This window comes from Mytilus trossulus, chromosome 10, assembly GCF_036588685.1.
Source record: "Mytilus trossulus isolate FHL-02 chromosome 10, PNRI_Mtr1.1.1.hap1, whole genome shotgun sequence".
Classification (NCBI taxonomy): Eukaryota; Metazoa; Mollusca; class Bivalvia; order Mytilida; family Mytilidae; genus Mytilus; species Mytilus trossulus.
This window is the reverse complement of record NC_086382.1, coordinates 47,360,222-47,388,160: the sequence shown is the minus strand read 5'-3', so window position 1 is coordinate 47,388,160 and position 27,939 is coordinate 47,360,222. Positions and strand designations below refer to the sequence as shown.

The window sequence follows — 27,939 nt, the reverse complement described above, 5'->3', positions numbered from 1 at the left end:
TTAAATTGTCTCGAAAAAAAATGAACATTTGCCTATAAAGTATTAAAGAACTTGCAATAAAACCCTAACATAAAAAGAAACTGTTGCTATGCTTTTTTTCACAACTGCATCAAATGATCAAAAGAAGAAACACCGAGCTCTGGCAGACGTAATACGATCTATAATTTCTCATAGTGTTGTGTTATATGAACCTTCTGATTTATCTGAATAATTCATCATATTATAAATGTGCATGTCTAATAATATATTGCTTTTTTCATTACAGGGTAAGTAAAGGAGAAGTTGCATACCATGATGCGATTAATGTGGGATAATTGTAACGTGTGAAGTAAAAACAAAATGTCTTCCAATTATTTTTTTATTGTATTATTCAAATATGACATTCGTAAAAGATGCAAAGTTTTGTTCAATAGATATTGTCTAGTCTTACATTGAATCCTATCTTCTTTGGTCTACTGCTCCAATCGCTACTTTTCAATCTCCCTGTCGTGTAGAGATCTGCCTTTTTTACATTAGATTTTACAATAACTTCATCGTCGTCAATCAACCATTTAACATCATAGGAATAGTCATCCAAAAAAGATGTGTCATCTGTTTTCTCCCAATATTTACATTTAAACATTAATTGCCGGTCTGCAGAATTAGTGTCATGTGATGGCACTTCTGCCTCGACATAGAGTCCTATATAACTATTAAGATCTATGTTTTCTCCTGGTAAAATAAAATAATGAAGTTGCTTTTACTATATCATTAGTTTTAATAGTTCCGAATTATAATCAAATTTACTTTAATTCCTTAAACGGGTCAACGTACGTACTACATTTGTGTAATCCAATATGTAACGACACATTTTTAAGACTTTACTTAGGTTTTTTTTAGTTGCAATATATGTAATCGTTTACACGATCATTTGTTGTGATTATAATTGACAGTTGTTTAAGATAAAAAGAGCGGCATAATATTCCAAAAATGTATTCCAACTCATGTTCGAAAACGATAGATAAACACCGAAAGACAAACAACAGTAAACAAACCATTCGGCAATCCTCGGTAGAATCCGCTACTCTCCTTCTATCCCGTTAGATGAGGGTACGGAATCGGCCGAGTTGAGACGAATGTAAACAAACACAAGATAAAAGTATTGCATGCATACAAACCATATTTAGCATTAAAGCATAAGTGTATAGAAATTGTCAAACGTTTAAAAAAAACTGGTATCAATAAATGCTTTAGGGAAAAAGTAATTGAAGAGGGAACTTTTTTTTTAAACCGCGAGATATGTCGATCCATTTGACATTATTTGGTATCTGAGATGATGTGTCCTAAATAAATTCATTCAAACCTACCATTAAAAGAAGGAGTTGTTGATCCTTTTTCACCGGATGTCATGCCCTCTAAAACAAACACTAATTTAAATAATAAAAAAAGAAAATGGCATTAGATGAAATGAAAACTAAGGTATGGTTAGAATTTTCAGTGAGGATTTTTTAGTAACCATTCTTTTGTTTTTGTCAAGTTTAAAATTTAACGTAATATAAGTTGTCTCTAACATGGAAATATGTTTATAGTGTATGTGTTTGTTTGAGGTTTTTCATAATTTCGTTTTTCTATGTATTAATTTTTTCATGAAATAAATAAAAGCAAAGGGGTCCTATGTGTACGTGACAATTATGTCATATCTCAATTTCTGTCTATTCGTTGATTTACCTATTGCCACATATATACATATTAAGCAATGTTATTCTTGTTTAGTGTAAGTTTCTCGTTTTTCGTTTTTATTTAGCTTAGATCGTTGGATTTTCCGTTTGAATGGTTTTACACTGGCAATTTTGGAGGCCTTTATATCTTGCAGTTTAATGTTAGCCAAATCGCTGTGTTGAAGGCCGTTCCTTGACCTATGAGAATACTCTTATAAATTGTTACTTGGATCGAGATTTGTCTCATTGACACTCGTACCACATCTTCCTCTATCTAAATAGTTATTTATTTTTTTCCTATATCAAACTTACCTTTACAATATCTGGCACAAGTATCCAGTGGTTTCAAATAGGCTACAATGTGTCCACTACAATATTTTACTGTAACATTCCAACTTTTTATACAATTTGAGGTAGTTCCAACCATACATGCTTTCATTATTGACATTTCACCGTCAAAAGATTTAGGATAATTTCCTGTTGTAAATATAAAATTCTCATACATGAAACAAAGAAAACAAAGAAACAAGGAAAAAATTTAAAAATAAAACAGCCAAATGAAGGATATGCACTTGAATGCTAACATATAAACGTCTTTTTGATTGTTTGGGGATTTGTTTGCGAATGTGTTGACATTTTCCTTACATTATTTTTCCTATTGACTTTTTTTTAAACAAATATTTCGATTATTTCAATACTATATTGACCGTTTAACGATTTTTTTAGTTTTTAATGACAGCTTTTTCGTCTAGAATCGCCTGTGAAATATAACTTGCCCTTATCATGAATTGTAATATTGTGAAACCAAATTGTTTGAAGATGCTGATATTTTGTCATAGCCTTTAAAGAAAATCGTTGTTACTTGCCAACTTTTTAATGGTTTTTATCTTTAAAAAAACAAAACAAATAAAAACAGAAAACGAACCTTCGTTTAAACTTTTTTGTACAGTTGCTGCACTATCAATTTATAATCTTTTCGAATGCTTGTTTTTTTGAAACAGGATAACAAACATTCTTGCTTGAAAGTCTTGATTAAAACTAATATTACTGCTAAATATGATGAGATTTTTGTACTAAATATTATAATCTTACCTTGTAGCCATATTGGCGACGAAGAGCTGCATTGGCCAGGTAGAGGTGGCTGCGTTGGTATCTTCTCAAGTCCTTCATATTGATACCATCCTTCTGTAATGTTATCACAGCTCTCCATACTACCACCTTCTAATGTACTGTTGACATTTCTATCATCGGTACTTTCTATTATATTAATGTACATTAAATCACAGGAACCATTGAATGAAGAGGAAGTTGTATTCATCCAGTGCCAGTTATTCCCTTGTGTGGTGGAGGGGTACATGTCAGAATTATTCTTTGTATCTGAACAAAAAAGGTTAAATGAAAATGCAATAGTCATAGATGATAAATAAAAAAGCATACTAGTAGGTGAAATAAGAGAGAGGTCTAGCTTTATACATCTAGTTAGCAAAAATATATTACAAATTGTTGAACTTGTTATAAGTGATTTTTTTATTATCGTAAACCTCAATAAAGATACCGTTACAACAAAAACACCTTTAAATAGTTGATTGTTTCTTTTAACACATTGATCAAACCATGATATTATTATTCCTAAACTTTTAAACATCGCAAAGATGAAATATGTTTAAAACAAAAGGGAGGTTAGCTTCAATAAATAGTAAGAAAGGACTATTCAAAACGAATTGCTAAAGTTTCATTTGAGTCTTAGTTGTTGTGATAAACATCACCGTGTATGACTTTCAGACAAAAATGTTCTAAATACTTACCCATGCAATATTTTGCACACATATGTAAGGGTGGTAATTTGGCCACATTGTAAAAGCCACAGTTCTTCACAGTAACGTTCCAACTGCTGCTGCAATTTGATGATAATCCAACTGTGCATGCATTCATTGTAGATATCATCCCGTTGTACCAAGGATATGTACCTGATAATTTTTTTTTACAAATGATCATTATTAAATCGATCCTTTTTCAATTATTGGTTAAACATTTCAGAAATTATTGAAAATGAATAACAATACTTTATTTTGGGATATGTAATTCACAAGAGCAGTTTATTATAAAACTTAATGTTTTTAAAAAGTTCTTCCATGATTATATTACCAGCTAAACAATCATTCCATCCACCATTTTCTACATAGAAAATGTCTGTACCAAATCAGGATTATGACAGTTGTTATCCATTCCTTTGATGCATAGGGGCTTTTGTTTTTTGACATTTGATTAGGAACTTTAATTTTATCTCTAAGGTCAGTATTTTTGTGATTTTATTTTTCATTACTGATGTGTTGAGATGAAATATCATTGATGTGTTCATTTTGTACAAATTTTATGTTATGACATGATAAAAAAATATTGAAACATGAATTTGTTCTCTTATCCTAGTCAAATTTACAGATATGAGGGTTTTTTTTCTAATTTGGCACTAAGTATCGGTATTGTCGGGTTTAAATGCTCTTCATTTTCGTGTTTCATTTTTGTATTTTATACTTTAATAATTCCAGAGACCCAAATTAGTCGAATGTTGACATTATTCGCTCCTTGTGCACAAATTATAATCCAGGTATCATTGATACCGTAAGTCCTTAATTCTAGTATCTATTATAATCAACCGTTGAATTGGGGAAAATTTACGGCCTAACATAATTGGCGGTATTTTCGATTGTCTGCATTGATAAAAGTTAATAAACGTACATACATGTAGCGCTTACAAAAAGGACAATATTTGTAAATTTGTACAGATCACAAAAAGATGGGTAGATGCACTTGATATCACAAAATCTTTTTTTTCGTTAGTGATTAACTTCATAATAGAAATAAATAAACGGATAAAAGCCTTTAAATATCAAGTTAAAAACAATTATATAAGTAATAAAACTATTAACTACTGTAATTTAATATAAAATGTGTTCAACAGCGATATGATCACTGGAAACATTACCTTCAAACCATATAGGAGATGATGATCCACACTGCCCAGGTTTTGGAGGATGTGTAGGTACATTCTCATATCCCATATACCCGTACCACCCCAATGTTATATTATCACAGTACTCTGTTTCGCCACTCTTCAGTGTATAATCTACTGCTCTGTCGTAATCATTTGATATGATGATATAACTGTTGCAAGGGTCATCCCAGTATGATGGAGAAGATGGTCCGTTGTAGGAATCATTGTATGACGGAGAAGATGGTCCGTTGCTGGAATTATTGAACGACGGAGATGTAAGCATCCCAGAATACCATTGTGACGAGTTCGAATTCCAGCCTGAATTATTGAATGGCGGAGTTGTATGCATCCCAGAATACCATTGTGACGAGTTCGAATTCCAGCCTGAATTATTGAATGGCGGAGTTGTATGCATCCCAGAATACCATTGTGACGAGTTCGAATTCCAGCCGGAATTATTGAGTGGCGGAGATGTATGCATCCCAGAATACCATTGTGACGAGTTCGAATTCCAGCCGGAATTATTGTATGGCGGAGTTGTGTGCATCCCAGAATACCATTGTGAAGAGTTAGAATTCCAGCCGGAATTATTCTTTGATTCTGAATGAATTATTGCATATATGATTATAGACTAATATTTTTTTTTCTTTAAAACGAACCCTAATAGTCTATGGTTTGGGTTAAGTCAATGTATAACATTATCATGGGGAAAAGAAAAAAAAGGACATATTCATCATCGAATCATCCTGTGTGGTTCATCTCATTAGGAACACATCCTATTAACCTTTCCTCTGTTATAGATCTAATAACTATAACCTAGAAAAATGTTGATTTAAAGATTGGATATCAAAACTAATTCAAAAATAATTAAACATTATAAAATAGTAGTTGTTTCACATTTTACATTTGAAACATCTTATAGATCATTTTTTTAGTTCTGACAAGAAATCAGGAGACTGTTTTAGATGAACAAGTAACCATCAATTAACAAACCAAGAAACAATAACGGTGGAGCTCTTGGATATCCTAAGATGTAACATTATTCTCTAATCGGATTATGGGTCATATGCTCGTATGACAATCAACTAACAAATGTTTTAAATACTCACCCATACAATATTTTGCACACATATGTAAGGGTGGTAATTTAGCCACATTGTAAAAGCCACAGTTCTTCACAGTAACGTTCCAACTGCTGCTGCAATTTGATGATAATCCAACTGTGCATGCATTCATTGTAGATATCATCCCGTTGTACCAAGGATATGTTCCTGATATAATAGATTTAAATCATAGTTATTTAAAAATCAATCTTTTGTCAATGATCAACAAAGCATTTGGAACTTAGTTTTACACAGTAATAATGCATAACTGTACTGCATATGGGATTTGATATTCGCAAAAGTAGTTTATAGGCAAATTTGGTGTTTGCAAAAAGTTGTTCCCCGAATATAGCACCATGTATTACTGATGTGCCGTTTTTTAAAAGTGGCAATAAAATTCAACATATGAAATGAAGGATAAAACCTCAAATTTACACAAGTTAAAAAAACTTTCCAAGCTATTAAACATGGAAATACTACAATTTTGATATAGAATATATTCTACAACAATATTATTATCTGAATTATTACCTTCAAACCATATAGGAGATGATGATCCGCACTGCCCAGGTTTTGGAGGTTTTGTAGGTACATTTTCAAATCCCATGTACCCGTACCATCCCAATGTTAAATTGTCACAGATTTCTGGTTCGCCAATCATCAGCATATAATCGACTGCTCTGTCGTAATCATTTGGTATAATGCTATAACTGTTACATGGATCATCGTAGTATGTCGGAGAAGATGGTCCATTGTAGGAATTATTGTATGAAGGAGATGTATGCATCCCAGAATACCATTGTGACGAATTAGAATTCCAGCCGGAATTATTGAATGAAGGAGATGTATGCATTCCAGAATTCCACTGTGACGAATTAGAATTCCAGCCGGAATTATTGAATGAAGGAGATGTATGCATTCCAGAATACCATTGTGATGAGTTAGAATTCCAGCCGGAACTATTCTTTGATTCTGAATGAGTAATAACATATATGATTATAAACTGATAGTTACAAAATCTTCAAAACCAACGCGAATAATTTATTTTGAGAGCTTACTCTTAACCATTAATTGGGTATGTCAATAAGTAAACTTGTTATTATGTATACGTAAGAAATTACAATATGTGTCATCGTATCTCTTCATGGAATATGGCTAATAGAAATTGCTCTATATATCCTTCATTTGTTGTAGATCTTATCACTAGAACCTAGACAATAATTTGGATTCTGAGGGGGAGGGGGGTATTAACTCATTTAAAGTATTTGACTTCACTTATTCATTATATCTCATTTTATTTGTCATGACAAAGAATAAGGAATTAGCTTTAAGGATGTACACATCTGAGGAGCCAAAAATATCTAGAATTAAACTTTGTTTCTTAACCTGATTTTTGGGGTTGATAAGACTGTAACAAAATAATTGGTAATGCACTACTTGTTTTGCTACGACCCTCTAAAAATGCCAAATTTTAATGATTTTCCATTTTTCATCGAGTTTTACCTATTTTTGAGCTATTCTCGTGGAAAAAATTACAGTTCCACAACTAAACTTTTTTTTATACTTTCTATAAAGATGAAGCGGACCAATCTGAATAAATGTTCTTACAAAAAAATATAGGTAGGTGTTTATATAAGAAAGCTTTATCATATTTTGACGGTTTTTTGTGTCAAATTTACCATGCTGTCAATTTTGTATTTTTGTGATTTTTCTAAGTTTTAAGAACAAAACGCATATTACATCAACTTTTTTGTTGTAAATGATTGAAAAAATACATATCTTAGAAATTTGAAAAGACAAAATTGATATGGGATGTACATGATTCTTGTAAAATCACTTTTTGTATCCATAACCCGTTTTCTCCAAATTTAGGCCTAAAAAACTGACTTGATTGGTCGTTAAATTTGAAAACTGGATTACTCAAAAACCAGTCATTGTTAATACACAATTTTTTCAAAGAATTATGTTTGATTATAATATTTTTATAATTCATTGATACTTTCCACTTGTATCACAGGTTTTGGAAATAATTAAAGAACGAGATTTCAACGAGACGAAACGAGACTGAAATGTCAGAAGAATACATCCTTAGATGGATAATGTAATAAACGATCAACAAATCAACAAACCAACAAGCTATAACGGTGAAGGTTTTAGTTATCCTAAAATGTAACACATTTCCCTAAGCGTATAAGGTAAAGTTTTATATGGTCGCATGACGAGACAATCAGATAACTAATGTTTTAAATTCTTACCCATGCAATATTTTGCACACATATGTAAGGGAGGTAATTTGGCCACATTGTAATAGCCACAGTTCTTTACAGTAACGTTCCAACTGGTACTGCAATTTGATGATATTCCAACTGCGCATGCATTCATTGAAGACGTCATTCCTTTGTACCAAGGATATATTCCTGATGAAAAAAAGTTACAAGTATTAGTTTTTGAATCGATCTTATTTCAATTGGTTGAACATTTCCAACCTTAATCGTATTGGGTAATACTAATTCTAACATGACGTCCTTCAAACGCTTTGAGTACACACCCGTGGTAAAATATGAATATATTGCATTGGCTGTTCCGATCGTACTCCCACGTCATATGTTTTTTCATGAATGAAGTACACGACGTCATAGAACGATGACGTTATAATTTAAGCATTTTACGGGAAAATACACGCTTTTGATACCTAAAATCATCACAACAAGGAAACGTAAACAAACGATGCTAAAATGTGGTATAAGCCCATTTTTTATATACATAAAAGATATATAAGTAAGTTATCATTAAAATTCATCCAAATCTATCTAAATAAGTTTTGTGAATAGTTTGAGCATGTCACTTATTCTGTTTGCTCCGTTCTTTTACGCCAATCTAAAAGTGCGTTAATTTATGGGAACGGCAAATAATGGCCTCCACCTAGAGCGCTTCGATCTACAAAAAATGCCGTATTTGTCCTATTAGAATCGAAATAATTCATGGGGGCTTGAATATATCTAGATTTTTGTCACGGGTTGTCCCTTTATGCCGATATTTTACCCCTCGCTATCGCTCAGGGTAAAATATTTGTCATAAAGGGCCAACCCGTGGTAAAATAACGATATATTCAAGCCCCCATGAATTATTTCTTAAATAACAGTTCTACGTTTGGTATTCTATGTTCGCAAAAGTAGTTGTAAGCAAACTTGTGGTTTGTAAAAAGTTCCCTCTACCAAATCACCTGCCAAACATTTATTACTGGTGTTCTGACATGAAATACCATGCATATGTTCATTTATTTATTTTTGTAATTTATTTTTTTTTAAATGATCAAAAACAAAATAGAACACAAAAGATGTTCTTTGATCCTACACAGGCAAACTTTGCTCACATGAATTTCACATGAATCTCACTTGAAATTCACATGAAAAAATTTCACGTGAGATTCACCCCAATTTAGCTTATGCATGAACATGAAACTCACGTGAAAATGTTCATGTGAATTTCACGTGAGTTGAGTTTCACATGAATCTGATGTGAAATTTTTCACATGAATTTCACGTGAATCTGATGTGAAATGTTTCACATAAATTTCACGTAAATCTGATGTGAAATGTTTCACATGAATTTCACGTGATTCTGATGTGAAATTTTTCACATGAATGTCACGTATTCACGTGAGATTCACCCCAATCGAACTAATACATGAACATGAAACTCACGTGAATGTCACGTGAGTTTAGATCCACATGAATTTAATGTGAAATTTTTCACATGAATTTCACATGAAATTTACAAAAAACAAATATATTTTTCATGATTTTAATTTAAATTGAAAATTTAAATGCTTTTTGAAATACTTTATTATAAAAATTCATGTGAATTTTACAGGGAAAAAAATATGTGATTTTCAGGTGAAATTCACACAAGTTTCACATGAGATTAACATGAAACTCACAATGACTGATTTCACGTAAGTTTCATGTATAAGCTCGTTTGAGGTGAAATTCGTGTAAATCTCACGTGAGATTCACATGGATATAAAATCATGTGAAATTGATGTGAGTGAAATTTGCCTGTGTAGGCAAAGATATGATTTCCGAATTTGACACAGTTTTTTTGGTAAATATATCTGATCACCAAACGTGGAATTGGCAGAAGTTGAGTCTATTAAACGAAGCATTATAATCATCAATGTACGTAGCAACAACAGATTTTGTTTTCTCAGATAACTAAACTATGAGTAGATAATCTTGGTATTGTACAATATCATTATTTCGTCAATGAGTATATTTGCAATAGAAATATAGAAACACCTCAAATTTACTTTACTTAAAAGCTTTCGAATTTACTAAACATTAAATCACTGTAACCTTAAAATATAGTGTATTCTACAACAATATGATCATTCGAAACATTACCTTCAAACCATATAGGAGAAGATGATCCACACTGTCCGGGTTTAGGAGGTTTTGTGGGTACATTCTCATATCCCATGTATCCATACCATCCCAATGTTATATTATCACAGTACTCTGTTTCGCCGTCCATCAATGTATAATCCACTGCTCTGTCGTAATCATTTGATATGATGCTATAACTGTAACACGGGTCATCCCAGTAAGACGGAGAAGATGGTCCATTGTAGGTATTATTGAATGAAGGAGATGTATGCATTCCAGAATACCATTGTGATGAGTTAGAATTCCAGTCGGAATTATTCTTTGATTCTGAATGTATTAAAACATATATGATTACAGACTAATATTTACAAAATCTTGAAAAACAAACGCCATTAATTCATTTTCTCTTAACCATGGGCTAGGTATGTCAATAAGTAAATTTATCAAAAGGTATACGTAGAGAATGAAATGACAATATTTGTCATCGTATCTCTTCATGGGATATGGCTTAAAGAAATTGCTGTAAATATCATTATCCTGATTTAGAGTAATTTCTCGCAATTTGATTGGCTGATATTGTCCTAAAAAATTTCAGTACATTTTTTTATTATGTCAATAGGAATTATCTCCCTTATTTATTACGTCAATTGGGGTTATCTCCCTTCTACCATTGACCTAATTAATTATTTTTTTAAATGAGTTGTTTCATAGTCCTAATATTTTTAATTTTTCACAGTTTTAGATTAAATATCTAAAATATATTAGGTTGATGTTGTCATTATATTGAATTTAAATATAATAATATGTAATATAACAAAATCAGGATAAATTCGTTACACAGTGTTCAATCGTCCTAATACGGAATTTATCGGGTCAATAAAATTCATATCGAGTTTGGCTTGGCCTCACCCGATATAAATGTCATTGACCCGATAAATTCTCGTATTAGGACAATTACACACTGTGTAACTAATATTCACTTGTAAATCTAATCACTAGAACCTAACAATAATGTGGATTAGGGGGATATCGACTAATTACAATATATTGAACACTACAAAAAAGCAGTTGTTTCACGTCTTGACTCAACTTATACATAATTTATTTGTTTTTTACAAAAAATCAGATGAATAAAGCAACGATCGATTCACAATCCAATAAACTGTAACCATGGAGCTCTTGACTATTCTAAAATGTTACACTACTCTCTAAGCGGAGTAGGTTTTATCTACTCGTATTACCGGATATCTAGACATCAATTTTGTAAATACTTACCCATGCAATATTTTGCACACATATGTAAGGGAGGTAATTTGGCCACATTGTAATAGCCACAGTTCTTTACAGTAACGTTCCAGCTGGTGCTGCAATTTGATGATATTCCAACTGTACATGCATTCATTGAAGACATCATCCCTTTGTACCAAGGATATGTTCCTGATTAAAAGTTACAAGTTATAGTAAATGTATCGATCTTTTATAAATGATTGGTCGAACATTTCCAAACTTTATCGTTTTGAGTAACAATGAATAACAGTACTATATTTGGGTTTATATGTACACAAGAGCAGTTGATAAGTTAACTTGTTCTTTGTAAAAAGTTCTTCCCCTAACATATCACCAGCTTAACATTTATTACTGGTCTGCTGACATAAAATAGCATTCATATGTTCATTCTTTTTTTAATTTTGGGTTTTGAAATGTCTAAAAAAAAAATGGAACATAAAGGTAGACATCGCTTTCTGACGTACGAAATTATAAACCTGGTATATAACAGCCGGGTTCTTTTTTGTAAATATCTGTGATCACCAACCGTGGAATTGGCTGGAGTTCAGTCTATTTAATGAGGCATTATAACCATCAATGTAGGTAGCAACAACAGAATTTGTTTTTACAGATCACTAAACGATGAGTAGATGATCTTGGTATTATACAATATCACTTTTTCGTCAATGAGTATCTTTGCAACAGATATGTAGGAAAAAAACTCAAATTTACATAACGTAAAATCTTTCGAACTTATTAAACATTAAACCTCTGTAACCTTAACATATAATATATTCTACAACACTATGATCATTCGAAACATTACCTTCGAACCATATAGGAGATGATGATCCGCACTGCCCAGGTTTTGGGGGTTTTGTAGGCACATTCTCAAATCCCATGTACCCGTACCATCCCAATGATATATTGTCACAAATTTCCGTTTCGCCACTCATCAGCATATAATCCACTGCTCTGTCGTAATCATTTGGCATGATGCTATAAGTGTAACACGGGTCGTCGTAGTATGACGGGGAAGATGGTACGTTGTAGGAATTGTTGAATGAAGGAGATGTATGCATTCCAGAATACCACTGTGATGAGTTAAAATTCCAGCCGGAACTATTCTTTGATTCTGAATGTAAAACAACGTATATGATTAAAAATTACTGATACGAATTTTTGAATGACGGAGCAGATGGTCCGTTGTAGGAATAATTGAATGACGGAGAAGATGGTCCGTTGTAGGAATTATTGAATGACGGAGATAATGGTCCGTTGTAGAAATTATTGAATAACGGAGCAGATGGTCCGTTGTAGGAATAATTGAATGACGGAGAAGATGGTCCGTTGTAGAAATTATTGAATGACGGAGCAGATGGACTGTTGTAGAAATGATTGAATGACTGAAAAGATGGACTGTTGTAGGAATAATTGAATGACGGAGAAGATGGTCCGTTGTAGAAATTATTGAATGACGGAGCAGATAGACTGTTGTAGGAATGATTGATTGACGGAGAAGATGGTCCGTTGTAGGAATGATTGAATGACGGAGAAGATGGTCCGTTGTAGGAATTATTGAATGACGAAGCAGATGGACTGTTGTAGGAATGATTGAATGACGGAGAAGATGGTCCGTTGTAGGAATTATTGAATGACTGAGAAGATGGTCCGTTGTAGAAATTATTGAATGACGGAGCAGATGGACTGTTGTAGGAATGATTGAATGACGGAGAAGATGGTCCGTTGTAGGAATGATTGAATGACGGAGAAGAGGGTCCGTTGTAGGAATTATTGAATGACGGAGCAGATGGACTGTTGTAGGAATTATTGAATGACGGAGAATATGGTCCGTTGTAGGAATTATTGAATGACGACGGAGAAGATGGACTGTTGTAGGAATTATTGAATAACGACGGAGAAGATGGACTGTTGTAGGAATTATTGAATGACGACGGAGAAGATGGACTGTTGTAGGAATTATTGAATGACGGAGAAGAAGGTCCGTTTAAGGAATTATTGAATGAAGGAGAAGATGGTCCGATGTAGGAATGATTGAAGGAAGGAGAAGATGGTCCGTTGTAGGAATTATTGAATGAAGGAAAAGATGGTCCGTTGTAGGAATAATTGAATGACGAAGAAGACGGTCCGTTGTAGGAATAATTGAATGGCGGAGTTGTATGCATCCCAGAATTCCATTGTGAAGAGTTAGAATTGCAGTCAGAACTGTTCTTTGATTCTGAATGTACAAAAAGAACGTCTAACGAAAAATATCATACTTTGGCATATACAGAATCGTTCATTGGTGTTTTTTTTCATAAGAGCATTGAAAGTCATATGGTTTATCTGCGGAGATTTGAAATTTGAAATATTCTTAAAGTATATAAACATTCACCAATGGCAAAGGTTTGGGATTAAATCTTTGAACTAACCTTAGGCTATATATTGTATTTCCCTCTTAGTAACACAAGAAACAAAGAAAAGTGATTAGATGTTAACAGAAAATAAATCAAGTAGGAAAATACGATTTAAAAATGAAGATCTCGACCATATTCAATATGTTTCATCATTTGCACAAATCAGTGAAAATTTTCTCGTTAAGCCGTCCATTCAATCCATCTTTAAAAATCTTTAAAACTAAATCAAAGCATTTTCTGTACTTTCAGAAAAACGTTAACGTATCTTCCAACTGAAAGATACACTATTTGGAATTCCATGGTACAGGAAATGTTTTCATTTGCCTAACTAATATCAAGGATATGTCTGTTCCAAATATGACAGATGTTATCCATTTCGTGTTTGCGATTTTGATTTTGTCATATGATAATGGACAATCCGTTTTCCTTAGAGTTCCTTAGGGTTCGACATATCTTTATAGCTTACATACTCAAAGTCTCAACGTTTGTTTTAGGATAAAAGAGGGACGAAAGATACCAAAGGCATAGTCAAACTCATTAATCTAAAACAAACTGACAACGCCATGGCTAAAAATGAAAAAGACAAACAGAAAAACAATAGTACACATGACACAACATAGAAAACTAAAGAATAAACAACACGAACCCCACCAAAAACTAGGGGTGATCTCAGGTGCTCCGGAAGGGTAAGCAGATCCTGCTCCACATATGGCACCCGTCGTGTTGCTTATGTGATTACAAATTCGGTAAATTAATCCAGTAAATAGATAACCGTGACTAAACATTTATGATTTAGTCAAATGTTTAATTTTCTGGTAAATATGAGGCAAAACATTGTATTTTATTTTTTACGCTTCATGTTTAACGGATGGGGAAAAAAACAGAACAAAAAAGTTGGATTTGCATTGAATTTCTTTTCAATAAGGTTATAATATTATGCCTGTTTAATAGATTGATTTACTGATATATTCCTTGGTTTTATTATGGCGTAATGAAAATTGAAGCCACTATACATATTTCTAAACTTAAATATATATCGCCATGACGAAATGTTTCAAGAAGTTATTATGAAAGAGTATTTTATATATTCACCAAGAACAATTAGATACTAGTCAGATACAGCGCAAATGTTTTCTACGAGAGAATGTCGCCTTCAAACAAAACAATGTTAAGACTACCTTACCCATGCAATACCTAGCACAAACATCTAAATCTGGCAATTTTGCTACATTGAAATAGCCGCAGTTCAATACTGTAACATTCCAACTTTTGCTGCAAATAGACGATTCTCCAACTGTGCAGGCTTTCATGGTAGATGTCATTCCATACGATGGATATTTTCCTGCAGAAAAGGGTACTCATTTTAATCTTTTAGTTTGAATTCTTTATGAAAGTCATCTACAGAACACACATGTTTGAATTACATTTTTGTACATGTAAATTAGTGAACAAAGATTATCAGTGCACAAACCTTTTTAAGATACACAATTAAGATTATAATTTTAATTTGTTAAGAATCTTCTAAAAAAGTTATATCATCATACTGAATAAATTACCTGTTTTTCTCTTCTCGTCAAAATGTATGTATACACATTAAGTATAGTGTACACCTGAAATTGTGTTTTAACAAGTGATTAGATCGGGTTTTTTGTCGAGACTCAGTATTTGCGAATAAATATGACCAAAGATGTAAACAAAGAGACTCCGTTTCTGGTAAGAGGTAAAGTTAATATGCTAGAACCTTATTTCAAAGATCATACACAGCTACTTTTGCATAGGTACTATTTCTATACTAAAGATATGAAGTACTGGAAATCTACTTTTAATATTCAGTACTATTGTGTTACTTCAAAATTATCGTAATATTTAGGTACCTGTATTTTACAGTACTTTATTTGTACTTGAAATATAGGTACTAAAGATGTTTGGTTACTACCGTTACATTTTCAGCATTTTGAAAGATTTTTTCTATTTCTTAAAGTATATGATTTTCAAACATGAAATATTGTATTATTTCTGTACAAAAATATTCAGTACAAATCAAGTACTGTAAAATACAAGTACCTAAATATTACAATAATTTTAAAGTATAGAAAAAGTACTAAATATTAAAAGCAAATTTCCAGTACTGCATATTTTAGTACAGAAATAGTACCTATGGAAAAGTAGCTGTGTAGAAGATATTAGTATGTATAATAAAACGATATTATATAAAAAAAAAAAATTAAAAAAAAGAAGATGTGGTATGATTGCCAATGAGACAACTATCCACAAAAGACCAAAATGACACAAACATTAACAACTATAGGTCACCGTACGGCCTTAACAATGAGCAAAGCCCATACCGCATAGTCAGCTATAAAAGGCCCCGATAAGACAATGTAAAACAGGTACATATATATAAATAATGTGGCGGGGTTAAACATGTTAGCGGGATCACTATTTTATTGAACTAGTTTGATACTGCTGCATTTACACGTAAATTTCATAAAAATGCATCGTTAATTTGTATTCAAAACTTTTAATGTTAATGTACCAACATTGTGAAGATTCAGTCGGATTTATTGTACATGAAATCTAAATATAAAATATGTTCTACAACAATATAATCATTCGGAAAATTACCTTCAAACCATATAGGAGATGATGATCCACACTGTCCAGGTTTTGGGGGTTTTGTAGGAACATTCTCATATCCCATATACCCATACCATCCCGATGTAATATTATCACAGTATTCTGTTTCTCCATCCATCAGTGTATAATCCACTGCTCTATCGTAATCATTTGGTATGATGCTATGGCTGTAACACGGGTACATCCAATCTTGTTCTGTAGACATCTTATAGTCTTTATCGGATTCTACAAATTCATGGTCAGAATTTAGATACTTATAAAGCTTTCAATTGTCTTTACTCAATTTTGTACTATGTCACAATTTGACTTACCAAATACTGTTCATGGAATCAATTCTTAACTTCTTTAAGTCAATGCACTTCAATGGTGTTATTAAATTAGAAACCTAGGAGCGGAGGAGAATCTGTTATGAGATATTTTATTCAATCATTTGAAGGGTTCTTTATTATAAGTGATGTAAAAAGTAGAGGTACTGACATACGTCATCAGTTCAGCACCTCGTCAGTCATAATTCAAAAAACAAGTTCAAATTATTTAGATGTCGTCAAAATATGCGTGAATATTTCAACAGCAGTATGTACATTTGATTTTTCAGAATAAATGAAGAAGTTTTGTTTTCAAAATCTTCATTGCATTCTAACTCGGCAAACGTTATTGTCTCAATGTGATATTTTCTCATGTACATACTTCCGGATCTTTGATATTCATTATTGTAGTCAAAAATGAAGGATACTATAGAGCTTCTTACAAATTATCCGGGAAAGAAATAGGTGGACTTGTCATCAAGTCAACTGCACCAAAGCCAAAGGACGATAGTGCACACATCTAAAGTTCCCGCATGAGTTTAAACAAGGAGTAATATTGATACCGTCTTTAAACATGTAGAAGGTTAGGCTTTACCAAATGTGAAACAATTCAAAAGAAAAAAACCTGCGGCCTTAGGGACGACATCCTAAGTTTAATGTAGGATAAAAAAAACTTAATTCACATAGTTTTTTCACTGACCCTCCGACCACCCCCCACCCCCAACCCCTTCTTAACTTATTTGGGAAAAACTGATTAACCAATAATGATATATGTAAAAATCGATTTTAGATGTAAAAAACTTGTAGAGTTTTAACCTCTACCCGCAAACTATTTGATTTAAGTTTAATTTATCCTACATCGATCTTTTGATGTCGTCCTTAATATTTATTCAATATTCAATATTAATGTTCAGAAAATCAAATGGTGATGAAAACACAAAAATCACACGCTTATAGAGTATTAGCCGTGGCAATTTGATACGCATGACCCAAACAAACCAAAACTGCATGTATACTAACCCATACAATATCGTCCGCAGCCCGGTGTTGGTACTAAGTACGCAACATTGTATGTCATACAATTGACGACAGTAACATCCCAGCTGTCTTCACAGTCTGAAGTAGTTCCTACTCGACAGGCCTTTAACGTACGATATTCACTATATGTCTTCGGATACGATCCTGAAATACATGCATGCAAATACTAGTACCGATAATGTGGTTTTCAAAAAACAGAACAGTTTCATATTAATCAAAAATCCCAAGCCTTGTCTTATATAACAGAGGAAACAATGATCATTATAGTTAATCATTTATAATTTAATAGAAAGCTCGAGATGAGTCGCTGATACCACAACTTGATCTGAATGTTTAATATCTACGAAATAGATGAGACAACTATCTATCCAAGTCACAATTTGTAAAAGAAAACCATTATATGTCTTCAACTAGGAGCCTTGGCTCTCACCGAACAGCAAGCTATAAATGGCTTTAAATGACTTGTATAAAACCATTAAAAAAAGAAAACCAATGGACTTATCTATATAAAAAAACGAGACACAAGATACAATCGAAAGCCCTTTTCAACTGATTTATAAAGTTTATTCTTATGTTTTACAGTTACATAACTACCCCAATGTTAGGAAAGAGTTGGAGCCTTCAATCAACTTTTACCCCCCACGTTCTGTATGTGCCTGTACCAAGACAAGAGTTGTCGTTTGGAGCTGTACATCTAATATTTTTTGCTCATTATTTTGTAAATGAGGCCGTTAAATGGCTTCAAATGACTTGTATAAAACCATTAAAAAAAGAAAACCAATGGACTTATCTATATAAAAAAACGAGAAACAAGATACAATCGAAAGCCCTTTTCAACTGATTTTTAAAGTGTATTCTTATGTTTTACAGTTACATAATTACCCCAATGTTAGGAAAGAGTTGGAGCCTTCAATCAACTTTTACCCCCCACGTTCTGTATGTGCCTGTACCGAGACAAGAGTTGTCGTTTGGAGCTGTACATCTAATATTTTGTGCTCATTATTTTGTAAATGAGGCCGTTAAATGGCTTCAAATGACTTGTATAAAACCATTAAAAAAAAGAAAACCAATGGACTTATCTATATAAAAAAACGAGAAACAAGATACAATGGAAAGCCCTTTTCAACTGATTTATAAAGTGTATTCTCATGTTTTACAGGTACATAACTACCCCAATGTTAGTAAAGAGTTGGAGCCTTCAATCAACTTTTACCCCCAACTTTCTGTATGTGCCTGTACCAAGACAAGAGTTGTCGTTTGGAGCTGTACATCTTTTTTTTTGCTCATTATTTTGTAAATGAGGCCGTTAATTTTAATAAGAACTGATTGTTGAAAACCTTGATTTATAGATATTAGTTTCGGTGTCATTTTTACGGAAGCGTATAAGGGACATAGAAAAAATAAAATTGGCAGTGAACTTTTTTTTCAAAGTAGAAATTTTGACATTTCAAATCTCAAAATTTCGACTTTAACTCGAAATTTTAACTTTTCTTATCTTAAGATTTTAAGTTTCTAAAATCTTAAAATTTCAACCTTTTTTAAAACTCGAAGTTTTGACTTCTTTTAAACTCAAAATTTCGAATTTTTTTAAACTCGAAATTTCGAATTTTTCTAAACTCGTAATTTCGACTTTTTCTAAACTCGAAATTTCTACTTTTTTTAAACCCAAAGTTTCGACTTCTTTTAAACTTAAAATTTATACGTTTGCGATTACCTCATTCACAGTCATTTATATCAACGAGGCGGAGAGCCATTTACATCATAAACTTCATAATATAAAAAAGAAGATGTGGTGTGATTGCCAATAAGACAACTATCCACAAAAGATTCATTAGCATATTTTAATAAACTAAACCATTTTAAAGAGATTATTTTAGATTTCTTGACAAAGAATAAATAGAATATGTTTCACGTTCAAATACATATTTCAAGTCTGGACTTCAGATATGTGTATCAAGTAACCCCGCTATTCCGACACACCTTTATTACGACATACTCTTATTCAACAGTCTAATATATAAAGACAAGGGTTAATATTCGGGTTATAAGAATGCAAACGTCCAAAACTAGAAAACTGGGGCAGCTCATTGGTCGTTCTGAATATGCATGGCATTTTTTTGCTACTTAATTTACCATTGTTTAAACAAGGCAAAATCAGTGACTTGCTATTGGTATACCAAACAGGCCTTTACAACTATGATGCTATATGTCCTCAGATCTGACGATTCTATGACAGTGTCGTGGAAACTAAAACATGGAATATGGGGGGGGGGGGGGGGGGGGGGGGGGATTCTGTCAATATGCATGTTCTTTACGAATGGTTTCTTTAATATTAAATGGTAATCCATATCTTAATTTAAGAACAAAACCAGTTTCTGAATATAAATTGACAAAATAAGTAAATGACTCTTTAATAATTTGCGTCCATGTCTACTCCTTCTGAAATTGTAATACCTGTTTGAAAACTAACATCAAAGTTTTAAAAGTACTTAGAAAAAGTAAAAATTTCGAGATTTCAACAGTCGAAATTTGAAGATCAAAGTCGCTATTTCGATTAAAAAAAAAGTCGAAATTTTGAGTTTACAAAAAGGTCGAAATTTTGAGTTTAAAATAAGTGGAAATTTCGAGTTAAAAATAAGTCGAAATTTCGAGTTTTCAAAAAGACAAAATTTTGAGTTTAAAATAAGTTGAAATTTCGAGTTTAAAATAAGTCGAAATTTCGAGTTTTAAAAAAGTCGAAATTTCGAGTTTTAAAAAAGTCGAAATTTTGAGTTTATAATAAGTTGAAATTTTGATTTTAGAATAAGTCGAAATTCCAATTTTTAAAAAAGTCGAAATTTTGAGTTTAAAATAAGTTGAAATTTCGAGTTTTAGATAAGTCGAAATTTCGAGTTTAAAGATAGGTCGAAATTTCAAGTTTTAAAAAAATGGAAATTTTGAGTTAAAAATAAGTCGAAATTTCGAGTTTTCAAAAAGACAAAATTTTGAGTTTAAAATAAGTTGAAATTTCTAGTTTAAAATAAGTCGAAATTTCGAGTTTTAAAAAAGTCGAAATTTTGAGTTAAAAATAAGTTGAAATTTTGAGTTTAGAATAAGTCGAAATTCCAATTTTTAAAAAAGTCGAAATTTTGAGTTTAAAAAAAGTTGAAATTTCGAGTTTTAAATAAGTCGAAATTTCGAGTTTAAAAATAGGTCGAAATTTCGAGTTTTAAAAAAGTCGAAATTTTGAGTTTAAAAAAAGTAGAAATTTCGAGTTTTAAATAAGTCGAAATTTCGAGTTTAAAAATAGGTCGAAATGTTCACTGTCAATTTTATTTTTTCTATGTCCCTAATACGCTTCTGTACATTTTATATCTCTAATAGGCAATCATACCACACTTTCATAATTTTATGATTAATCTTTTGACTGTCTGTAATAAAAAATGAAAAAAATATGTCACATGTGTGTGTTTGTGTTTGATTTATGCTTTGCCACTTAAGTGAAGTTTTATTAAGTAATGTGCTTGTCAAAAATCCGCATAGAGCAGAATAAGGTGATAATTTAGAACGAACTTTAAAAAAAAATGAATACTGTAATTTTCTTTCCAAATGATGTTAAAATTTCAGACGAAACATTAATGCTTGCAGACCAATAAAATTCTATGTCATATTGAAATATAAAAGAATGCATGAGCCTGACAAAAGTCAAGAACCAATGATTCAGTGGTTGGCGTTTGTTGCTGTGTTACATATTTGTGCTCTTTCAATTTTTTTTTATTTACATTAATTAGTACGTTGGATCCAAAAATAACTACATGTACATTTTTTAAAGAAATGATAAAATTAAAAAAAGAAAACGTTTATACGATTTATAAAATATTACCATTTAACCATATAGGAGATGATGATCCACATTGTCCCGGTGCCGGTGGTTTTGTCGGTATGTTTTGTAAATCTTGGTATCTATACCAGCCTGGTAGTATATATTCAGTTTCACAGAAATCCTCGTCATCGCTTTGTAAGGTGTAATTGACAGTTCTGTTGTAGTGACTTTCTATTATGTCATAATCTGTACATGGATCATTGTAATCAGCTGTCGTAGCTGATGAAACCTGCACATCTAAAACCATAAAATTACTCATCAATGATAATCTTATTTCTCTTCTCATTATTATTTAATGATTAACCTCATTAGTTAGTATTGTAATTCATACCTACAATATTTGAAAGTACCTACTAAGCTTATTTGGGATACAAAAACTACACATAAAAGTATCACATATCGTTTCGTCAAGGCTTCTCGTAAAATTTATATTAAAAAACTAATCTTTCAAACTATAGTTCCTGATAACTATAAATACATGTGTATTAGATTATGTAATGAAACATTTATGATAAAGGAGTTAATTAATTTTGTATTTAGATGCTTTAAATAAATTGCGTATCATAAGTGGTCCTTTCGATTCAGTTAATACTCAAGATTTTTCGACTCTCTATACACTTACAACGCCAAATTATCTCATCAAACACATGTTTTATTATTTATCAAAAAAGAATGCATGTATTATCAGTAATTCATATAATGCCTGTTATGCAACAGAAAAATATACAAAGTACATGAATACAGAACCGCCATGAGATGATTAAAGCTATCTTTTTTCCTCCCTTGGACAATATGTAAGCGGGTTGCGTCAAGTTTATAGACATGTTGTATGTTTTAGCCTGAATATGTTAAGTGGTTGCCTTGGGTGATGCAGTTCATAAGTGTTAACGTTTCTCGTTCTCGTGTTTTATATAGATTATACCGTTGGTTTCGCTTATAAATAAGACCGCGGTTACATTATAATGACTTCGGATAGCTTCTTCGGGACATGTATAATTTTTCTGATATTATTAAAATCCATTTTCATATGTTATATCTTATGAAAGTGAAGACAGAAATTTTTTTTACTCTTTTTTTATTTAGTCTCTTAATTTCGGCAAAATACATTTAATTTCCTTTAAAATAATATGATGTATACATTTATTTGAGTTTCAGGTAGAAAATCCGAAACGATCTTAGATGTCCAATGACATGTCCCCGTAACCGTAATTTGACGTTTGCGTAATAAAAACGTTAAACTGTGTACGACTTTTCTTGCATATTTGGCATAACATAATTTCAGTAAATGGTCTGATCTATATAAGTTCCCGTTTAATATACATTAAAATATAGATTTGCATTATTTCAAGGATATAAGATGTCGAAATATTTAACTCGGATACTTAATAAAGACAAGGCCCCGGAGCTATAACAACGAGATTACTTACAGTAACTAATGACCACACTCCCACTTTATGAAAAAGAAAATGCGATCAAAAGTGAGATCTTAATTATCTTCCTCAGCAAGATATTATAAAGTAAGTCCTAGCGTTGCTATCAAAAGATTCAAAGCTGTACACATGAATGAAAATTCTCACAAAAATCTTATGAGAAAAAGTACTCATTAGTCGTGAACATTTCAGTAAAATCATATATTTTTTTCGCATCTACATTGTATACCGTATATGTGGCCGTGTAAGACCAATTGATAAGTTCTATTTGCAATCAACAATGAGCAAAACCCTTTCCTTAATAAAGTCAGCTATAAAAGGTCCCGAAATGAAAAATGTAAAGCAATTCAAACGAGAAAACTAACATAATCAAAAACAAATAAAGAAGCATTTGAATATTAACGTAAATTGAGGGAGCGAAATTACCCAATTACAACACACATGTATAAACGTGTTATTGGGAAAAGGAGACAGAAACAAGAAACGAAATATTTAAATTTTACAAGCAAAGATAGGAGATGTCTTCTGGCAGAAAAAACATTGGTCAATTCTAAGAAATATAAAAAACTGGTAATAAACAAATAGTAAAAAAGAGAAGAAAATAAGACCTCGAAGGTTATAAGCAAAGACAACAGCCCATGTGATATGTTGTAAGCACGCTCGTCCTTAGAGTAAAGAGGTTAGCCTCAGATTTGTCCTGCATTTGTTTCACTCAAAGTATCAAACTAAGTTTTTAAGTTTTAAAACATTTTGAAGATAAAAAACGTCCAAAAAAATATACAAAACAGACTTTTTCGTTCATTTTTTAACATAAATTAGGCAGTTAGTTTAAAATTGTCATTTCGGTGCCTTTTATAGCAGACTATGCTGTATGGACTTTTATTGTTGAAGGCCGTACAGTGACCTATAGTTGTTCATTTCTATGTCAATTTAGTCTCTTGTGGAGAGTTGTCTCATTAGCAATCATACCAGATCTTCTCTTTATATATTCAAATCATTTTACAAGACATCAAATTGTTATTTTGTGTTTTTGATGCAGACAATTCTTCGCAAAAATTAAAGATTGTTCATGTATTTAAAATTTTGTTTTAATACAATGGAATTTTGCATTTGCACCGGCTTGAAAAATAAAACCATATAAGGAAGCAACTTCGAAAATCTCTGTACTTTAAATGGCATTTTCACATGAGTAGAAACTAAGGTCAACGTTTGAAACTTTCCGTGGAACAACGTCAAAATCGTCGTTTTATCAGGAACGTCGTGTAACGCTGAGTGGCACCAATACCGTGCGTAACGTCATAATGTTCAAGAATTTTCTTAGTATACTGGACACATAACCCACAAAACATACTTTAAATGAAAGAAACGACTTCGTGTAGATTTCGAGGTCTACATATAGACACCTATCTATAATATTGGTGGCGACCTTATGTATGTCTTCTATTTCGTCGACGGTTCGATGTCTCATTAAGATTTATCCCCACATCTCCTTGTATTCATATGCAATGGTAGTCTTTGATGTATTGAAGCACGCGGAGGGATTTAAATTTCGCGAACTAATTACATTCAGAAATTATTGTGTACATAACTTGCATTTTTTTTTTTTTTTAAATGGAGATAAATTATTATTACGGTTCCAGGAAAGTTATAAATATACAAGTATGTATCCAGAATGCGATTTTTTTTATAATTACGATTATCATACTAATCGAAAAGAATTTTCAGATTAAAATAAAATTCTCGGAGTAATTTAAAACTGGTGGACTTGTTTGTCAATGAAAACAATATATATAAGCCTAGGATGATTGATTTTTTTATTTATTCATTGCACATGGAGTGGCTGCTAAATTGTGAATTCTCGATAGCTAGCACTTCTTCTCTTTTCCGGAATTTTGCCCCTGTCGGAAAATCATTTGAGGCATACATACGAATGAACGAAACAATTTGAAGTTCTTGCGACAGCTTTCTGACAATAGCCTCAAACAGGTATTTTGACCATGTGATGTAAAAAACAAATCGAATGTCAACTGCATTGTCATGTTACTGTATGCCATGTGCACTCATGATACAAATTTTTGTTTATTTCAATATTTGTTTTAAGTTATTTGTTTTTGTTTGTTTGTTTGTATGTTTGTTTGTTTGTTTATTTAGTTGTTTGTTTGCTTGCTTGCTTGCTTGTTTGTTCGTTCGTTTGTTTGTTTGTTTGTGATTCATTTTTTCCTTTATTTAAAAAATCAAACTTACGTAGGTAGATAATTAAAATCCCACTAAACATTAACCGTATATTACAAAACATAATTAGTAAATGAATACATTGTATTTAAATCATTATATTAAATGACTTCAGTATGCTATTATGTAAGTAATGCATGACATACTGTAAAAGGTACAAAGAATGTTTATTTCATGACGCCAAGTTACGATCGTACCATGACCACTGCTATTTAGCAGCGGTGCTTTTCATTTGCGCCAATTGGCATTTCATTTGCGCCAAAAAAATCTTTCATTTGCGCCACAAACCATGTTTCATTTGCGCCAAAAACTAAATCTTTCATTTGCGCCAATATTACAGGTAAGTACAGGTAAATACAGGTAAATACAGGTAATAATAGTATAAATCATAAAATTTTTCAAAAAGTCTTTTAATAATGAAGAAACATATTCCTCATAAATCAGTTATCATAAAAACATACAGGTAATAATAGTATAAAACATATTATTTTTCAAAAAGTCTTTTAATAATGAAGAAACATATTCCTCATAAATCAGTTATCATAAAAACATACAAGTTATGCTAAAATATCGATAAAATCATACAAGTAATGCTAAAATCATACAAGTAATGTTAAAACCTGAATAAAACCTTGGTAAAATCATACAAGTAATGTTAAAACTGGTAAAATCATGAAAGTAATGTTAAAACTTTGATAAAAACAGAAAAGAAAGCACTATAAACTGGAGTACATTATTTAGACATTTGTTAGCACTATAGTAAAGTTACAAGTCTGTATATATATGTGGTCATCAAATATCACAGAATTCTTTCCTCTGTTTGTCTCAGATTTGACTATGTCCATCTTGACACCTCACACTGGACTGGTCATGTGAACACTATATATATATTCATGATTATAACCTTAGTGACTCTCAGTTTTGTATAAGAAATGAGTATGAACTCACACATATATCCAGGGGGAGTTATTTACAAACAAAAAACAAAATAAATCGTAAATAATATTTAACTTTTCCGTTATATTACCTGTCATAAAATTGAGAATGGAAATGGGGAATGTGTCAAAGAGACAACAACCCGACCAAATAAGAAACAACAGCAGAAGGTCACCAACAGGTCTTCAATGTAGCGAGAAATTCACGCACCCGGAGGCGTCCTTCAGCTGGCCCCTAAACAAATATATACTAGTTCAGTGATAATGAACGCCATACTAATTTCCAAATTGTACACAAGAAACTAATATAAAAATAATACAAGACTAACAAAGGCCAGAGGCTCCTGACTTGGGACAGGCGCAAAAATGCGGCGGGGTTAAACATGTTTGTGAGATCTCAACCCTCCCCCTATACCTCTAACCAATGTAGAAAAATAAACGCATAACATTACGCACATTAAAATTCAGTTCAAGAGAAGTCCGAGTCTGATGTCAGAAGATGTAACCAAAGAAAATAAACAAAATGACAATAATACATAAATAACAACAGACTACTAGCAGTTAACTGACATGCCAGCTCCAGACTTCAATTAAACTGACTGAAAGATTATGATTTCATCATATGAACATTAGGCACAATCCTTCCCGTTAGGGGTTTAGTATCATACCATCATAACATATATGAGAAGAACATAACCCGTGTCATGCCAACAACTGTTTTTAGAATAAATGTCTTTAGTTCCGACGCAAAGACCTTATCAGTGACTCAATATTAACGCCACAATATGCAATCTTTAATGACTTGACAACAGTATCGTAATTATATCCCTTCTTAATCAGTCTTAATCATACCTGTAAAATGAAGGTGTTTTTTTTTGGCGCAAATGATATATAACCTTGTGGCGCAAATGAAAGGTTTGATTTTTTAAAAATTGGCGCAAATGAAATGCGCCCTTTAGCAGTAGGTCAACCTTTATAAGTTTTTAGTTAACGGAACAATATTATTAAATTTCAAGATATTGGGAAATAATTGTTTTGTTTTCCTTTGTCGAAAAAAATATTTAATTATCGTATATGCTGAGTTAGCAAAATATTAAGTTTCAGAGTGCAATTATTTCTTATTATATGATTGACAATTGATAGAATTGAATTATTTACCATATGTTACACTTGTTTTTGTGTGTAATATTTAAAAAAATAATGAGAGATTTGTAATTCAATACTACAAATAATTAAAACATATCCTCTAACTCTAAGCTGCTTCATGTAGACATCATATCATATGTTATACAATTTTTATGCCAACGTACAAAAATGTATTCTGGCCAAACAATGTCGAAGTTTTAACCTGATCCTTTAGTAAATCTAGATGACATTGTTGTACTATAACGGATCACCTGGCCAAACCCCAAGTTTTATTCCAATCGGCAAAACCCATCTTATAAAAATAAAGCTTTAAATGTTGACTGTTTATTCATACAATACTTATTATTAGACATGATCGTGTGGTCGTATTTTTTCAAACAAATAAAATAGTTTTAAAATAAATCTTTTAACATGTATGTGCATTTCAAACAGTTTAGAATCTAAGGATAAACCTATATGTGACCGACATTTCTTTTCATCTGGATATTTTGACA

At 31.8% G+C, this 27,939-nt stretch overlaps 1 protein-coding gene across 1 annotated transcript in view; it reads right to left on the bottom strand.

Moving 5' to 3' along the window:
* The window catches only part of LOC134687957 (uncharacterized), a 38,593-nt gene extending 13,149 nt beyond the window's left edge, over positions 1-25,444 (bottom strand). Inside the window, exons 1-17 of the mRNA XM_063548420.1 lie at positions 25,377-25,444; positions 21,703-21,939; positions 17,823-17,984; positions 16,486-16,722; positions 15,044-15,202; positions 12,270-12,578; positions 11,453-11,614; positions 10,196-10,504; positions 8,048-8,209; positions 6,324-6,764; positions 5,799-5,960; positions 4,681-5,289; positions 3,503-3,664; positions 2,790-3,074; positions 2,010-2,174; positions 1,347-1,406; positions 431-711 (exon numbers count right to left, since the gene is read on the bottom strand). Coding sequence (XP_063404490.1) covers positions 431-711; positions 1,347-1,406; positions 2,010-2,174; positions 2,790-3,074; positions 3,503-3,664; positions 4,681-5,289; positions 5,799-5,960; positions 6,324-6,764; positions 8,048-8,209; positions 10,196-10,504; positions 11,453-11,614; positions 12,270-12,578; positions 15,044-15,202; positions 16,486-16,722; positions 17,823-17,984; positions 21,703-21,939; positions 25,377-25,428 — 3,954 coding nt within the window. The 5' untranslated portion in view covers positions 25,429-25,444. The remainder of the gene's footprint in view (positions 1-430; positions 712-1,346; positions 1,407-2,009; positions 2,175-2,789; positions 3,075-3,502; positions 3,665-4,680; positions 5,290-5,798; positions 5,961-6,323; positions 6,765-8,047; positions 8,210-10,195; positions 10,505-11,452; positions 11,615-12,269; positions 12,579-15,043; positions 15,203-16,485; positions 16,723-17,822; positions 17,985-21,702; positions 21,940-25,376) is intronic.
* Positions 25,445-27,939: the final 2,495 nt, after the last annotated feature.